This window comes from Leucoraja erinacea, chromosome 28 (assembly GCF_028641065.1).
Source record: "Leucoraja erinacea ecotype New England chromosome 28, Leri_hhj_1, whole genome shotgun sequence".
Lineage (NCBI taxonomy): Eukaryota > Metazoa > Chordata > Chondrichthyes > Rajiformes > Rajidae > Leucoraja > Leucoraja erinaceus.
This window is the reverse complement of record NC_073404.1, coordinates 13216973-13235081: the sequence shown is the minus strand read 5'-3', so window position 1 is coordinate 13235081 and position 18109 is coordinate 13216973. Positions and strand designations below refer to the sequence as shown.

Below are 18109 nucleotides of genomic sequence, written 5' to 3'. Positions count from 1 at the left end.
ATAAGAGTAATTGCTCCTAAATCGGCCTCTCACAGTGTGGTGACCTGTACATATCACAATGATGCGATGGCTCACTACTTGGCTCTAATCAATTGGATTAAGAATGTAATATGCAGAGGCTTCTCTGTCAACAGCCTCACAATGAGCTGATGATAGAATGCATCCTTTGCAATACAGGGGCACAATGTACAGTACAAATTACACCTGCCGCTGCATTTAAAGTGCTGCAGGAATAGTTCAGCAAGTTCAAATACTTGGGGAAGCAAATCAAATAATCCAGTAAAAGAGAAAGAATCAAACACAGGTTCAGTGAAGGTAATTGCCCTTGGTGCCAGGGAGCCAGTGCAAGGCCACTGCTGGTCAACACACACACCTTTAGCCAATGAAGCTGTAAATCATATTATATTAAATCCTACAGATAGACACTGATAGATTGAGTCTGAAAAAGGGTTCCAACCCAAACCCTCACCCATCCTTTTTCTCCAGAGATGCTGCCTGACCCGCTGGGTTATTCCAGCACTTTGAGTCTATCTTCGGTGTAAACCAGCATCTGCAGTTCCTTTCTACACACTTAATTTCAATCCTTCTGCTTTAAAAGTTGGAGTGCAGAGGGAAGCGATGAGAATTCAAGTTGCAGACACAACTGCAGGAGACGTTGGCTAGAAAGTGAATTGCAGACGTCTAGGGTGACCTGTGACACCTAATCTCCAGGGATAGATTTCCACAAGTGGTTCCAGGCCATCAAAGGATAAGGTTGCTCGACTTGGAATGCAGTATTCCCAAGGGGCAGATGAGTGACAATCAATTTACTTCCTCAATTACAGCCTGGATAAGATGACACATCATTGGGAGGTTCCTGTGTTACCCTCTCTCTCTCTCTCTCTCTCTCTCATTGTTTACTAATGTCTTGTAAACCTCTTCTGCACCTTATCCGAAGCCGCTACATCCTTCTATGATGTACTGACCAGAACTCTACACAATACTCCAAACGTGGCCTGTCCACAATGTGTATAAAGCTTCACCATGACTTCCTGACTTTTGTACTCTGTGCCCCGACCGATGAAGGGAAGCTCACCGTACGCCTTGTTTTCCACTCTATCTGTGCTTCTTGTATGCTTCTATTCCAGGGCCAGAACTGCAAGGATGAGAGTGAAGCGCTGGTGGGCTGTGGGTTTGAGCAGACTGCCCTGAGCTGCCCCGAGCTGCTGCACTACCGCTCTCCAGCAATGCACGATTACTGCCCCGCTCCTGCTCTGCTGCAGCAGGTATGCCCACTGCAGGGGACCAGCACCAATGCAGCCATCTCGGCCCATCGCACGGGCACCAAATGATCAGATAAAAGCTGCAGCCTTGCCTGTGGCTGGGAATGGCAGTGCCCAATTGTTAAACATTAGAGCAGACACAACATTTTCTAGTCAAATATCAGGTGCAATACTGGGAAAAAGTGTACAATTACTGCAGGCAAAATATGCCCAACACCAGAGGGATCATGTAACTATCTGTACACTGTAATTGGCTCAATTGTAATCATGTATAGTCATTTTGCTGACTAGTTAGCAAGCATCAAAAGCTTTTCACTGTACCTCGGTACACGTGTCAATAAACTAAACTGAATTAATTAAGGTGTTAATCAGTTCTCCCTTCTGAAACAGGTGCAGAATTTAGTTTAGTTTTGAGATACAGCGTGGAAACAGGCACTTCAGGCCACCTAACTGCACTGATCTCCGCACACTAACACTATCCTACACACTAGGGCCAATTTAGAATTTTTACCCAAGCCAATTAATCTACCAACCTGTACGTCTTTGGAGTGTGAGAGGAAGCCACTTAGGTCACGGGGAGAACATACAAACTCCATACAGACGGCACCTGTAGTCAGGATCGAACCCGGGTCTCTGGCGCTGTAAGGCAGCATCGCTATCGCTGCGCCACCGTGCCAACCCTACTGCTTGGACATATATTGAGGGGCTGACATCTGGCTAAAGACCCCTGCCTGAGATCCGTCAGCAACCAGGCAAGCTCCAACTAGTTCTTCGAGCTCTACAGCAACCCAACGCCTCCGGTCCTAACAGCAATGGCCGGAGACTGTCTAGTGACAAAGTAACATTTGCCACTTGCCTTAATGTGAAGCACCTCCCTCTGCCTCCCACTCCCCAGTACCCAGGCTGAGAGCCCTGGTGTCTTGTTCTGAGTCTAACAGGTGAGGTGAATCCCAACCAGTATATACCCAGAGCTTACATGGATGAGATGAGATGACCCAATTTTAGCTGCCATCCCAGTCTGCTGATCAATAGGTGGCCATCTGGGTTCCAATGCTTCCCCCATGGGTGTAGGACTGGAGACCCAGTGTGCTGTGCACAGAGCTACAGGTGTGAATTACATGATAGATGTCATTAAGCTGAAAAGAATGCAGAGGGCGCTGCCAAGACTGGAGGGCGTGAGCTATAGGGAAAGGTTTTGTATACAAGGACTTTATTCCTTGGAGCACGGGAGGCCAAGGTGCAATCTTATATAATCATGAGGACATTGGCAGGGTGAATGCAGAGTAAAATCAGGAACTAGAGGGCACGGATTTAAACTGTGAGGGGAGAGATTTAATAATAAGCTGAAGGGCAACATTTTCACACAGAAGGTGGTGGGTATATGGAATGAGCTGCCAGAGGAGGTAGTAAGGCATTTGGACCACTACATAGATAGGAAAGGTCTAGAGGGCTATGGGCCAAACACAGGAAAATGGGACTAGCTTAGATGGGGCACCTTGGTCTTCATGGCTGAGTTGGGCTCCAGGCTCTGTTTCTGTGCTGTATGACTCTATATCTCCTTGAGAGTGTGTTCCACTGACAAATAGAAACACAGAAACATAGAAACATAGAAAATAGGTGCAGTAGGCCATTCGGCCCTTCAAGCCGAATGGAATACTATCATGCTGGCATGAACCTGCCACTGAACTAGGAATCAGCAGAACACAGTGATGGAGCTGCTTGAGCTGCTGCCTCACAGCACCAAGAATCCAGGATCGATCCTGACCTTAGGTCCTGTTTGTGTGGAGTTTGCACATTCTTACTGTGACTGCATGAGTTTCCTTTGGGTGCTCCGGTTTCCTCCCACATCCCAAAGATCTGCGGGTTTTGTATGTTCATTGGCCTCAGTAAAATTGCCCTTGGTGTGTAGGGATTAGATGCAAAAGTGGGTAGAAAAAGCGCGTAGAAAAAGTGTGAACATGATCGATTGTCAGCATGACTCGGTGGGTTCAAAGGCCTGTTTCCTTGCTGTGTCATTCAATGCAATTCAATTCAATCCAATACTGTGTTTTCTCTCAGATACATGTTTAGACTCTGGGTTTATAGGAGCAGAAACAAGTTGCTTTTATGTATTGCCTTCCTGAGGAGAGTTATCAAATAAGATTTGACCAACCCATGTAAAAAGTATCAGGATATATGGCCGACCAAACCAACGTGCAAATGTTTATGGAGGATCATAAATGAACACGATGGAATCTGGATATACCAGAGTCAAGGACAGAGGACAGGTCTTGGGGGATATGGGGCCAGATCAGTTTACAGACATAGGGAGTGAAGAGGTCACTGAGGGAATTGAAAACAAGAATGAGAACTGTACACGTATTGGTTTTACAAGTTTGGGAGCTGGAGAAGATCAGGAAACTGGGGAATACAAGATATACGGGAGCTGGATAGCTCAGACACAAGCAGCGGAGGTGGATGTGGTTGGGGAAGATGTAAAGGCTGGGTTATTGAGTGTGAGCTTTGCAGGATGAGACCAACTTTACATTTCAAATTAGCTTTACATGTGAGGATGTTGAAATGATAGTTCCAGAGACACTGTGGTCTATGCAGATCCAAGTTAGTCTTTGATTTCAGTCCAGACTTTAACTGTTGAACTTGTCTTTGTTTATCAGTACCCTGCTATGACGGGTTACTCTGGGGGTATCCCACCGACTGTCCCGTACTCTTACCAAAGGATTGCACCTCACGTTAACCAGGATATGCATCACCTGCTCTACCCCAAGCCCATCTACTCATACAGGTAAAGTCAGCCCCAGTGATCGGCCTACCCTTGTAACTGTCACCCTGTTCAAACTGGTACTGATGCTAATCTGAGGCAAGAAGCTGACCGTCACGAGGCTGCGTAGGAAAGGTGGGCCGAGCGGCCTGCCTCCCTGGTGGATATTCAGTAGAACTTGTGCCTGTGTAAGGAATGAAAAGGAGGCAGCATTGAAGCAGGGCTCAAAGATACAGGACTGAGGTCTGCGTATAACTTTTAAGAAAACTCTTTGAAATCCATAATTTTGAACAAATCTTTGTTCATGTATTAATATCAGAGGTTTTGTAACTGGGCGGGGTTGAGGCTGTACAGGGATTAATCATCACTTAAAATCTAAATATTGCTGTATCATGAGCCAGCAAAGATCAACAACAAGGGGTGTTGGGGGAGTGGGCTAGTGGTGGGGGAGTGGGCTAGTGGTGGGGGAGTGGGCTAGTGGTGGGGAGTGGGCTAGTGGTGGGGAGTGGGCTAGTATTAGAGTGGTGGGAAGTGGGCTAGTGGTGGGGAGTGGGCTAGTGGTGGGGAGTGGACTGATCCTGGGGGAAGTGGTGTTGTGGAGTGGGTTGGTTTTGGGTAGTGGGATAGTGATGTGGAGCTGGTTGGTGTTGGGGGAATGGGTAAGTGTTGGTGGGGTGGGCTGAGGGGAGGTGATCTGGTCCTGGTGCAACTGGCAATGGAGGTGGGGGGGGGGTGGATGGTGTAGGGGTGGGTTTCTAAAATACCTTCAAGTTGGTCCCTGGGTTAAATCAGACGGAGATTGTGTGAGGGACCAAGGAGCTGGGAAGAGATTTGTTTTGTGTTAATAACAAGCACATTCCCTCAGTGTGTCCCTGCTTCCTCTCAGCATTCTGATCTTCATGGCTCTGAAGAACAGTAAAACAGGGAGCTTGCCTGTCAGCGACATCTACAACTTCATGACGGAGCATTTCCCTTACTTTAAGGTAAGATTCCACCCCTGCATCTTGATCGGACAAAACAGCTTTAACTAACTACATGTCTCATTGAGCAAAGCACTGAGCTAGTCAGGACCTGCTACCACCAGCAGCTCTGTGTAGCACTTCCAAGGACTCAAGCAGTGAGAGTGGGTGCAACAACCACCACCTTATAATTGTGAACGACATTGAAATCCAAGCTATTTACTTACAAAAGATAGACACAAAAAGCGAAACGAAAAACGAAAGCCAAAAAACAGAAATGTTACCCATTCCTTCTCTTCAGAGATGCTGCCTGTTCCGCTGAGTTACTCCAGCTTTTTGTGTCGATCTTCGGTTTAAACCAGCATCTGCAGTTCCTTCCCGCACATTTTATTTACTTACAAAAACAGTTCCGCTGAGTGAATTGTGGTAGTTTACATGGAGGGAATGAAAGCTCCGGGGAGTTCCTGTGTCTGGACAACCTGTCATGGGACGATGCGAAGAGCTGGGAGGAGATGAGTGAGATTAACCCCCCCCCCCCACCCCCCACACACCAATAACAACCACTGTTGATGATGTTATACATCTTATTGTGGATCCAAAAGCATAGATCAGACAAAAAGAAGTAAGTAATGATCATGTTCAGGGAATTAAGAAATCCGACCCCATACAACTGCAGTTATATCCCCTATATGGGCCACAGATAGGGAGAATTCATAGTCTTTTCCCCAGAGTAGGGGAATCAAGAACAAGCAGTCAAAGGTTACAGGTGAGAGAGGAAAGATAAGAACCTGAGAGATAACTGCTTCACACACAGAGAGTGGTGGGTATATGCGAGGAGCTGGCAGATACAGTGGTTGAGGCAGGTACTTTAACATTTAAAATACTTTTAATTTGTGTACCATGAATAGGAAAGGTTTAGTGAGTCAAGTATAGGCAAATGGGACTAGCTTTAATGGGCATCCTGGTCGGCATGGACGTGTTGGGCCGAAGGGCCTTTGCCCATGCTGTAAGACTCTATGACTCAATCTGATGCATCATCGTACATCTAACTGTCAGGTGGGCAGGTACAATACAGTCATATTCCCTGCCTCTATATTGCAAACCTGTTCCACAAAAGATGCTTCTAGTCAATAGTTTATGTTGAGTTCCCGTCATTCCACGCCCCCCCCCCCCACCCCCCCTGTATCATTGCACGCTCCTGCTGCACGAACCCCCTTGAGTGTTTAGCTCTGCAGCCTCGCATTACACCATCAACAAGCTGCAGTGACCCTGTGTGACCAGCAGGTAGTGCTCAATCACCACACGCAGCACGGAGAACGTCAGCCCCAAACCCCTCACAGCGCCCGAGAACTGGGTTCGATCCTGACCTCAGGTGCTGTGAATGTGGAGTTTGCACGTCCCCCTTGTGATCATGGATGATCCTGTTTCCTCCCACATCCTGAAGACGTGCAAGTTAATTGGCTGCTGTAAATTTTCCCTGATGTAAAGGGAGTGGGTGAGAAAGTGGGATAACATGGAACTGGTATGAACGGGTAATGTGAACAGGCCCTGTCTCCATGCCGTATCTTGCAATCAAATCAATCACTCAATCTTTGCCAAGGGCAACATGAAACTGCAGAATATTTATCTCCTGGGGTCTCCTGAATCTACACCTGAGCGCTGACCCCCCTGTACCCAGGCCACTGCACAATTATTAATTAATGCTGTGCTGACCACATGTCTTCTGATTCCCTTAATACCCTGGTCGGTACGGACTTGACACGGTGTTATTAGCCCCTGTCCCACTTTCCCGAGTTACTCACGAATTCTCCCGAGTTTTCCTCTTGATTCAAACTTGGAGATGCCAACCGGAGGTACTCGGGGCTATTTTTTTTACTCGTGGACATTTTCCAACATGCTGAAAAAATGTCCCGACTAAATGCCCCTAGTACCTACGGCTGGCATTACGAGTCGCTACGAAATATCTACGGACTCCTACGACCTACGGACTCGCTACGGACATTCTCCGAGTTTGAATCAAGTGGAAAACCCGGGAGAATTCGTGAGTAACTCGGGAAAGTGTGACAGGGGCTGACTATGAGTTCCATGTGTACGGAGTTTGTACGTTCTTCCCGTGACATGCGTGGGTTTTCTCTGAGATCTTCGGTTCCCTCCCACACTCCAAAGACGGACTGATCTGTAGGTTAATTGGCTTGGTATGATTGTCCCTAGTGGGTGTAGGATAGTGTGAACGTGTGGGGGTCGCTGGCCGGTGCGGACTCGGTGGGCCGAAGGGCCTGTTTCCGTGCTGTATCTCTATACTAAACTAAACTAAAAAGCCTGCAAACTATCAATTGCTGCATTAAGCAACTGTGACCACAGATCCTATAGCGATAGGATCTTTGACTGTGACCGAGGATCCACAGCCCTATGGGGGTGAGAATTCCAAAAAATCTGAGTGACAACATTTATCCCATCACAATCTCAAACAGCTGACGCCTTCTGCCGAGAATGATGCCTATTCCTAGACCTCGCTGGAAGCTGGCCGGCCTGTCGAGAAAACCCTGGAAGAAATGAGATCTCCGGTTTTGCAAAGCTCCAGAGAACACAGTCCCACTCTGCTCAATCTTTCCTCATGGAGCCTGCTATCCCTGGGACCAGAAGATGGACACAAAATGCTGGGGTAACTCGGGGGGGGGGGGGGGGGGGTCAGGCAGCATCTCTGGAGAAAAGGACTAGGGTCGGAACCGTTCATCAGCCCCACGGCACTTCCCAACCCGAAATGTCACCTTTTCCTTTTCTCCAGAGATGCTGCCTGACCCGCCGAGTTACTCCAGCATTTCGTGCCTATCTTCAGTATAAACCAGCACCTGATGTTCCTTCCTACGCATTTCCCCTGGCACCAGTCCAGGGAACCTGCACGCCCTCTGTGTTTAAGAAGGAACTGCAGATGCTGGAAAATCGAAGGTACACAAAAATGCTGGAGAAACTCAACGGGTGCGGCAGCATCTATGGAGCGAAGGAAATAGGCAACGTTTCGGAATCGAAACGTTGCCTATTTCCTTCGCTCCATAGATGCTGCTGCACCCGCTGAGTTTTTCCAGCATTTTTGTGTACCTGCACGCCCTCTGTGGCAGCTGCACCTTTTTAAGATTAGGAGCCCCAAACTGAATTTAGTGTTCCAGGTGTAGTCTCACCAAAGCCTGCAGTTACATGCCCAGGCAACTCCAACATCGCCTCCAACCACCTGACACTAGCCACAGGCGCATGAGGGTGTGAATGAGTATTTTCCACCTAGAGTCATCGTGGAGAATTCAGGTTGGGGGATGGTACAATCCTGCAGCAAAATATAAAATGAGATCTCCGGTTTTGAGACGGTATTAGATATCTTAGTGAGTTTATATGTGGATTAGAGCCAAAAAGCCCATCGGCCCATCACAACTATCTTCATCAGCCCATGTACCAACCTTCAATGCGTTGGCAAGACTATTGGGAGTCACCTCTTAATATCTAAACACCTCTGAACCATTGTGTGAGAGTCTGCCTTCACCACCACCTACTAGAAGGGCCGAGATGGCCTGTTTCCGTGCTGTAATTGTTATACGGTTATATGGTTACATTCCAGATTCCAACTATCCTCTGGGTGAAAAGATTCTTTCTCAGATCCTGTTGAACCCACTTACATCGTTTCCTACATCCATGCCATCTAGTCTTAGATACCTCTGATTTGGAGAAATGTTTCTAACTGATCACGCTCTCCACATGTCTCTCATCGCGATGTATATCAGCCTCCACCTCAAGCTTTCTCTACTTCATGGAAAACAAACCCAGACACAGTGGGTGGAAGGGTCGGTTACTGCGCTGTTTGTCTCCTTGACCACCCAGCACATTCTCCCTCGAGTCACTCACGGTCCTATGTTGAAGTTTATCGCTGGTCGTATATCATAGTCACTGGGTGTAAATCCCGATCTGCATTCCCACCTTGGTGTGGGAGATCTTCATCAGAAACACTGCAGCGGTTCCATGGGCAACTCACGCCCATCTTCACTAGGCCAATGACTGCCAGCAACACCCAGATCCCCAGAAAGGAATGTATAAGACCATCTATCTATGAATAATAAGACCATCTATCTTAATGGGAGCCCATCTCCAAGCCTGACTACCAGCATTAACCCACAGCCCATCAACCACGGCCCAAAATGTGGGGGGGTTGCAGGTTAATTGGCCTCTACAAATTGCCCCGTGTGTGTTGGGAGTGGATGATAAAGCGGGATAACATGGAACTAATGTGAATGGATGATCAGCATGGACTGGGTGGGCTGAAGGTCCTGCTTCCATGCTGTATCAATCAAACTAAAATCTCCATCACTGGCCCTCATTTTCATGACATGGCATCAGTGCCAAAATACAGAGCCAGCCCTCACCCAGACTAGATGAAGGCAGTGTGGAGGTGGTGACTGAGGACTTGTTGGCCGGCAGTCATGCTGCCTGAGTCTGTGGAATTCTCTGCCTCAGAGGGCGGTGGAGGCTGGTTCTCTGGATGCTTTCAAGTGAGAGCTAGACAGAGCTCTTAAAGATAGCAGAGTCAGGGGAGAAGGCAGGAACGGGATACTGATTGTGGATGATCAGCCATGATCACATTGAATGGCGGTGCTGGCTCGAGGGGCTGAATGGCCTACTCCTGCACCTATTGTCTATTACTGACCATCACTTTGAGCCCCGGGTTCTGCCGACAATGGCTCGGGGGATATGCAGAGCCTGGTGAAGTAAAGACCACGGTGTGTGCCCTCGTTGTTGCAGACCGCACCGGACGGCTGGAAGAACTCCGTGCGACACAACCTCTCCCTGAACAAGTGCTTTGAGAAAGTGGAGAACAAGTTTGGGGGCAACTCGAGGAAGGGCTGTTTGTGGGCCCTCAACCCCAGCAAGGTGCAGAAGATGCAGGAGGAGCTGCAGAAGTGGAGGAGGAAAGACCCCGCAGCAGTCAGGAAGAGCATGGCCAAGCCAGGTGAGTGGGGAGCCCACGGTTGGCAGCCTCGCCAGTGTTGCTGCTGGGCTCCATCTCCTCAGGAAGTCCTTCAGGTCGAAGGTGACCTGCTCCAACTCCAGTCCATGGGCTCCAAGGCTGCTGATAAGTTCACGTTATTATTAGAGGGTGGCACAGTGGCTCAGCGATAGAGTTGTTGCCTTACAGAGCCAGGGACCCAGGTTTGATCCTCACTACCAGTGCTTGTCTGTATGGAGTTTGTACTTTCTCCCCATGACCTGGTGGGTTTTCTCCGCGATCTCCGGTTTCCTCCCACACTCCAAAGTTGTGTAGGTTTGTAGGTGAATTGGCTTGGTATCATTGTAATTTGTCCCTATTTGCGTGTGTAGGATAGTGTAAGTGTGTGGGGATCGCTGGTTGATGCAGACTCGGTGGGCCAAGGGCCTGCCTCCATGCTGTATCTCTAAAACTAAAACTACAAAAAAAATTATAGGAGCAGAATTAGGCCATTTGGACCATCAAGTCTACTCCGCCATTCAATCATGGCTGATCTATCTTTCCCTCTCAACCCCATTCTCCTGCCTTCTCCCCATAACCCCTGACACACACCCTGACTATTCAAGAGCACTGATGTGGGAACCACAGACAAATGGGCAGGATGTGCCCAAGGGATGGGCGGGTGGGTAGTTTTGTTCATAGAATAGGCCATTCGGCCGACAACATCTGTGTGACCATGCTGCCAAGTTAAACTAATCGCCTCTGCCTACACCTGATCTGTATCCCTCTATTCCTGTAATCATAATTGTGTCTGCCTCCACTATCACCTCCGGCACAGAAATTAAATTGCTAATTTCTCTAATTAACGTGTGGCTTTAAAGGATAAAATCTGAGAATTCTGCCTTCCTGCATCTTAGTGACCAGACGGCACACAATACTCCAAGTGTGATCTCTCCAGTGTCTTGTACGTTGTAACATGACATCATAACTCTTAGGGGAGAGACAAGACTTTGCCTTCCATCACAGTGAGGAGCAGATTCACTGTGATGGATGTTTATGTGGATTGTGTTGGTGTGCGTCTTGGTTCTTTTCTTGTATGACTGCGGAAACCAAATTTTGTTTGAACTTCATGTGAGGTTCAGATGACAAATAAACGGTATTGTATTGTAGACTCAATGCCTTCTCCGGTGAAGGCAATTGTGCCAAATGCCACCTTTGCCACCCTGTCTGCACATGCCACCACTTTCAGGGAATGCTTGTATCTCCAGGCCTCTCTGGCCTCCAACATTCTCCAGTCCTCTGCTACTCACTATGTTTACCCTCGCCTGGATTAACTTCTCAAATGCCTCACTTTGTGCTTGTCTGATTTGCTCTTCGTTTTTCCATTCGGTCTAGATGCTGTTATAACCTTCCTCGCTGTTCCACCTCAACACCAATTTTTAAGTCAACCATAACATTACTAATTATGTCACCTCAATTCTCATACAAATCATTAATATTGACAAACAACAGATCTAGCTTTGATTAACCACTGGTCGCTGGCCTCCAGTATGAAAAACATCCCTACACTACCACCCTCCGATTCCTTCCATCAAATCAATTTTATATCCAAATAGCTAGCTCATCCTGGATCCCATGAGAGCTCAATTTTCCAGAGCTGCCTGGCGAAAGGCCATGTAATCAACATCTACCACCCTGCCCTTGTCAATCCTGTTGGTCGCTTGTTCAAAAGACTCTCTCAAATCATTGAGGCATGATTTCCCACGCACAAAGCCATGCTGACTATCCCTCATCAGTCCTTGCCTTTCCAAATGCAGGTAGATCCTGTTCCTCAGAATCCCCTCTCGTAACCTTCCCGCCACTGATGTTAGGCTCACCAACCTGAGGTTTGTTGGTGCATCCTTGCCTTCTCAAACAAAGAGCATCTTGGCGGCTAGCCACCCTCCAGTCTTCAGTTACCCCACCCACAGCGAAGAGAGATACAAAAATCTCTTCCAACACCCCTGAAGATGGGGATTATTATACCCATATTTCCCATCGTCAGGTTTGGGGATTCATCCACCATCAAGTGCCACAAGAGTGCCGACACCTCCTCTTTTGTAATATTGATGTTTCGGGACATCTCCATTCCCTTCCGTGAATTCCCAGCTTCCATGTCCTTCTTCATTGTAAATACAGATATCTATGACCACCCCTATCTCCTGCAGCTCCTCTGGACTCCTCAGTCAGCAGGAACACCCTCCCTGGATCCAGTCTGTTGATCCCACCACAAATTTTACATGCTCCAAGTGTGGTTTATTCAAAGTTCAACATTAGTTACCTACTTTTCAAATTCCATTCCTCTAGAAATAAAGCCTGCTTTATCCGCTTCATTTTTTAATAATCTTGCTCACAGATATGCAGGGACTAGAGAGATATTGGGTCACGTGCACACGGGCAGAGGAGATTAGTTGATCCAATCATCACGTTTGACTCAGTCATTGGGCCTGTTCCTGTGCTGTGCTGTTCAATCTATGTTCATTGAAATCTACGGGAGAAGTCAGAGTGACCAGTGGGGGTGAGTGGGGGTGAGGATTCCTGTAGAATATTTCTGTGTATGATAATATCATTATATTCAACTGTTTTTTTAACAGATCAACTGGATAGATTAATTGGAACAAAGCCTGATAATAGCAGGTCTCCAGTGATGGTGCCACCTCCCGTACACCTTGAAGCCGGGTTGTGTTCCTGGGACACTCCCTACTCCCAGTATCTGGGCCAGGTTCAGTCTCAGTGCCCACCGGCCCACCCTCGACTTCACCGACACGGCCGGGGCAGAGTTCGGGCAAACGCCCGCCTGGACCTCTCCAAACGCAGATCCCTGCCTCAACCTCATCGGCCTGGGCAGAGCAGAGCCCCAGACGAGGGCGTGCTGGAACCATGCCGGTCAGGTCAGAGCCTGGCGACCCACAGCATTGCTCACAGCAGCAGCCAACTGCACAGCCAGCAGCTGGCAGCCAAGGATGCACGGGACATCCTCGTGGAGGGAGATCCCAGCACGGACATCGACGCCCTTAATCCCAGTCTCATGGACTTCGAACTTCAAGGTAAACCCCAGTCTCAGGCTGATCACACTCCTGGATGAAAAAAGCTTGGGTTCAAATGTGGTCACTGTGGGTTAACAGTTTCAAGCTGAGGACAGCCTTCCTCTGATGCTTCAGTTGATGATTGTATGCACACGCACATATACACACACATTTACATGCACACACATACAAGCGCACACACACACACATACACATATACGCACGTACACATACACACACCAGGTGTTGAGTTCAGGTCCTGCCCTTTGTTGTTATCCAATGTTTATCTCAACGTGAATCTCATTCGCCCTGGTATACAAGCGAGCTCTTGCTCTTCATCATTGGGATTCAAGCTCGTATATGAATAACTCCAATGAATAAGGTTGCTGACAATGCCAAAATGGGAGGAGTGCAGTGAGGAAGGCTGCCAGAAGATATAGTGGCGTGTAGACCAGTTGCTGAGACTGGTGGGAAAAATGGCAGATGAAGTTTAATGCAAGTAAATGTGAGGTGTTGCACTCGAGGAGTGGAGTCAAGGGATATGAGGAGAAGGCAGGCACGGGTTATTGATAGGGGATGATCAGCCATGATCACAATGAATGGCGGTGCTGGCTCGAAGGGCCGAATGGCCTCCTCCTGCACCTATTTTCTATGTTTCTATGTTAGGAGGTTGAATGCAAGGGGAGATTTTACAGTTAATGGCAAGACCCTCAACAGCATTGATGTGCAGTGGGATCTTGACATACAGATTTTGCTTGGGCAGCTTACAACCCAGCGGTATGAATATTGATTTCTCTCATTTCAATTAACCCCTGTATTCCCTTTCTCTCCGTCCCTCCCCCACCCTTGTTGCCTTGCTAGTTTCACTGTTGCCCCTCATTATCACCTCTTCCACAGCCAACAATGGACCATTGTGGGCTCCACCTTTCCTTGGTCACCAGGGCCAGTTCTGATTTGTTCTGTACTTTTTCCAAACCTCTACTTTCCCTCTCCCAACTGTGTCTGATGAAGGGCTACCTATTAATTTGCTCCAGAGATGCTGCCTGACCCACAGAGTTACTCCAGCACTTTTTGTCTACTTTGGGCTCATGGAGTTGGTGGTAATGTATCAACATAGATTAAGAATCGGTTATCGGACAGAAAGCATAGAGTGGGAGTAGCGGTTGCTTCCTAGGCTGTCAGACTGTGACCAGTGGCCCATCACAGGGGTCGCTGCTCAGACCCCAGCCACTCACAACCTAGAAGATCAACGAGTTGGCTGAGAGACCATATGGCTTATTTCGAGCTTTACTGACAACAATTGTGGGTTTGTGTGGGGGAGAGGAGGAAGTGAAGAGACTTGAAGGGGATATGGAGAAGCTGAGTGAGGTCAGAGCAGGTGGAACACGGTATTGCCAACTGGGATGGCCAACACCCACTATAGTGCACTTGATGTTGGCGGGGGCCTGGGTGCCACTATACAGGACAACAAGCAGCCACATAACCAGCAGTCAAAAGGCAAATGGTACGATAACCTTTATTATGAGGGAGTTTGATTACAGGATGAGAAAATCTTATCAGAATTGTACAGGGCCTTAGAGAGGCCACACTTAGCTACTGTGCTATCGGTCTCCTTACTTAAGAAAGGGTAGAGTTGCCACAGAGTGAGTGTAGTGAAGCTTCATCAGACTGCCTCCATGGAAGGTGGGGAGATCTTCGAGGAGATTGAGCAGAGTGGAGGTTTATTGCCTAGAGTTTAGACAACTGGGAGGAGACCTCATTGAAACATACATCCCTCCCTCCCTCCTGTAGCCCTATTTTCCCGGGCCCTCTATGTACATCACATGTGCTCTGAAGACAAGAGGTCCCCCCCCCCCCCCCCCTGAGATGTCTTCCTTCGTGCCGACCTGCAGCTTCTCAGTGCACCAGGGCATTGGAAAGCAGCAGACGACCTCTGTCTGAGAGGCAGTGAGGACATTGGCTTCACTGGCAATGCCCGTATCCCGACAAACCAATAAACAGTAGACAACTTTATCAAGCACCTAAACATTTCACTTCAACTCTCCAGCACGTTGGTGCGCTGGTTAGCAGACAACTCTCATCAACAGGTGAATCAAACAGAACTTGAAAAAATACAATTCATAAACTATCACAGTCACTTTAGGAATGTTGACTAATTATCGAAGAACTAGGTGCACAAACAGTAGTTACATCCTTTGGATTTTGATATTAAAAAGCAGAGTTCACACATGATATCAATGCATTGAAGATCGGGGCTAGCAGTATTAATTGATGCGTGCAGATAATTTGACCTCAAAAGATCATTCCAATCAGAGCATTGTTCAATTTGCCCCGACTGGACAGATGAAAGGTCCCGGTGTAAAACAGTTGTGAACTGTTTTCCTTTCCACACATGCTGCCCGACCTGCTGGGGGTTTCCAACATGTTCTGCTTTTCATTCAGATTTCTAGCATCTCAGTTGTCACCAGTTGACACAGATCGGGCTCCTTGTCTGTCTTTAAGTTGCTGTTGATTCTTTACTAATATTAATTTGAATCCTTTGCAACATTAGAATTTGTGGATTTGACCTCCCAGTGTGCCACTGATTTTGCTGATTTAATCTCTGTCCCCCCCCCCCTCCCCCACTGACAGGTAACTTGTGGGAAGTGCTGAATGATGAGAGTTTAACCCTCGACCCGCTGGTCTCCATGGTGATGTCACCACAAAGCACCTCGCTGGTTCCATTCTGCTGGGCAGAGGTGACCGGGCTGAGCCAGGCCTGGAGCTCGGAGGGCAGCCTGGCTGAGCCTGGGCTGCTGGAGATGTGTGGGGGCAGTCCAGGCTCCAGGCCCTGCCCCATGGAAGGAGGCACCAGCCCCACACACTGATGTAATCAGCCAGGGATTGCAGCCCAACAACTGCTGAGAAACAACACACCTCAAGTGCCTCACATTTCGCTTGGACAGCTTGCAACCCAGCGGTATGGGGTCTCCAGCCAAAATGTCACCCATTCCTTCTCTCCACAGATGCTGCCTGACCCACTGAGTCACTCCAGCTTCTTGTGCCTGTCCCAGATTGGATAACCACCACTTTGCCAAAACCCACTGAAGCTGCTCCCATGGAGAGGTGCTGGACACACACACATATTCAGCCAATCACAGTGCAGGACAATGCTTCGATACAACACAAGACATGGACACACGGCCAATCACGGTGCTGAACATGGTTTGGACACAGCCAATGGCGGTGCAGGAGAATGACGTTACTTACAGCAAATCAAAGGCGTTGATACTTTTGTTTGTGAGATACCTCTGGGAAGGATGTCTGGATGAAAGACTCCTTCCCCGGGCACAACTGCTGCCAAAGAGCAGGCCATAAGCTCCCTGGTGTTCCACGCTCCACATTGGTGAAGTGGTGGGCTCCCTCCGAAATAACATCATCGGCCACAAATTTCAGAGGCAATGACAATTAATTCAAACACTAAGCTAATCTCTTCTGCCTACACGTAATCCATATCCCTCCACTCCCTGTATATCCATGTGCCTGGTAAATGCCACCATTGTATCTCCTTCCATTGCCACGCAATTTGTTCTAGACACCCACCTCTCTGTGTAAACAAAAACATCCCCTTTAATCTCTTCCCCTCGAATCTTAAACTTATGCATTTGGTCTTTAATATTTCTACGTTGGGGGAAAAAGGTTTGGACAGTCTACCCAATCTTTATTTTATATACTTTCATCAGGTCACCGCTCAACCTCCGACGCTCCGGGGAAAACAATACAGGATTGTCCAACCTTTCCGTATAGTTAATACCCTGCATTCCAGGCATCATTCCGGTAAATCACTTCCGCACCCTCTCCAAAGCCTCCACATCCTTCCTGTAATGGGGTAACCAGTACCACACACAATATTCCACAACCAAAGACCCACAAAGCTGCAACACGACTTCCTGATTGTTATCGGTGCCCCAACTAGTGAAGGCAAACAGACCAGAGGCTTTTTCTAGAGTCAGTGTGAGAGGGTGTCAGTGTCTGACTATGTGGCACGCGTGTACTAGTGTGACTGTTCACCACATCTGTCCCTCGGTCCAACGGGAGACCAGTCTCGTGGGGAACAGCATCGCTGAACCCACCCACCACGGGGGCGCCGATAAATGCAGAACTGTTTCAAATTACGTGCCTTTTACTGACGGAAACCTGTACATATTTTATATTAAACGGTTTGAAGTGGCCACTGTGTTCTAGTCTGCTGCCTCTGGAAACATTCAGCAGATCGGGCAGCGACAGTGGAGGAGGGAGTGGACCTCAGGCTCAATTGTAACAGCGTGCACTGTCTTTATTTATAACTCACAATCAACTATGTCTATGTCCACACCCACAACAGGAACTGTTTGTGACAGAGGTGAGGGGGACACTGGTGATTACAGTGGCCCCAACATCAATGACAAGCACACACAACTTCACTCACCCCCATCACTTCACTCACCCCCACCCCTTCCACACCCACACCCCTTCCACACCCACACCCCTTCTCTCATCCCACATCTCCCAACCCATCCTCTCTCATTACCACCCTCTTTCAACACACCCCCTCTCTCCATGCCCCTCCACACACCCTCCACCCTTTCTCTCACCCGACAACTCCCACCCCATTCCCACCCTCACCTCCCACAGCCCATCACCCCATCCCCTCTCTCATTTTACCCTCTTCCCACCCCTCCTCCCTCCTCACCCCCCCCCCCCTCATTCTCTCAGCACCACCGCCCATTCTTAACATCCCCAGCTGATGTGCATCTCCACTCTTACCCCACCCCTCATGGCACTGCCCACCCCCATGGACCAAGGATGCCCTCCTGGGTATAATCTCCATCCCCAACAGACTCTGGGAACCAGGGACGTCACTGGCCTCAGGCAGAGAGACAAGGGTGTGCGTGTGTGAGGGGGAGAGAGTGTGTGTTTGTGTGTGTGTGTGTGTGTGTGTGTGTGTGCGTGTGCGCGCGTGTGTGGCGCGAGGGGGTGTGCGTGTGTGAGGACCCAGGCTCTGGTGAGAATGAATGCCGTCCCACTGCCAATTCATTCACTGAGCCCAGGGTCACAACTGCAACCCACCCGCCTACCCCACT

The 18109-nt window shown here is 48.6% G+C and overlaps 1 protein-coding gene across 1 annotated transcript in view; it reads left to right on the top strand.

The window, feature by feature from the left end:
- Nucleotides 1-16036, top strand: part of LOC129710628 (forkhead box protein N1-like) — a 30383-nt gene extending 14347 nt beyond the window's left edge. Inside the window, exons 4-9 of the mRNA XM_055657767.1 lie at nucleotides 1128-1265; nucleotides 3917-4044; nucleotides 4907-5003; nucleotides 9759-9966; nucleotides 12576-13028; nucleotides 15639-16036. Coding sequence (XP_055513742.1) covers nucleotides 1128-1265; nucleotides 3917-4044; nucleotides 4907-5003; nucleotides 9759-9966; nucleotides 12576-13028; nucleotides 15639-15874 — 1260 coding nt within the window. The 3' untranslated portion in view covers nucleotides 15875-16036. The remainder of the gene's footprint in view (nucleotides 1-1127; nucleotides 1266-3916; nucleotides 4045-4906; nucleotides 5004-9758; nucleotides 9967-12575; nucleotides 13029-15638) is intronic.
- Nucleotides 16037-18109: the final 2073 nt, after the last annotated feature.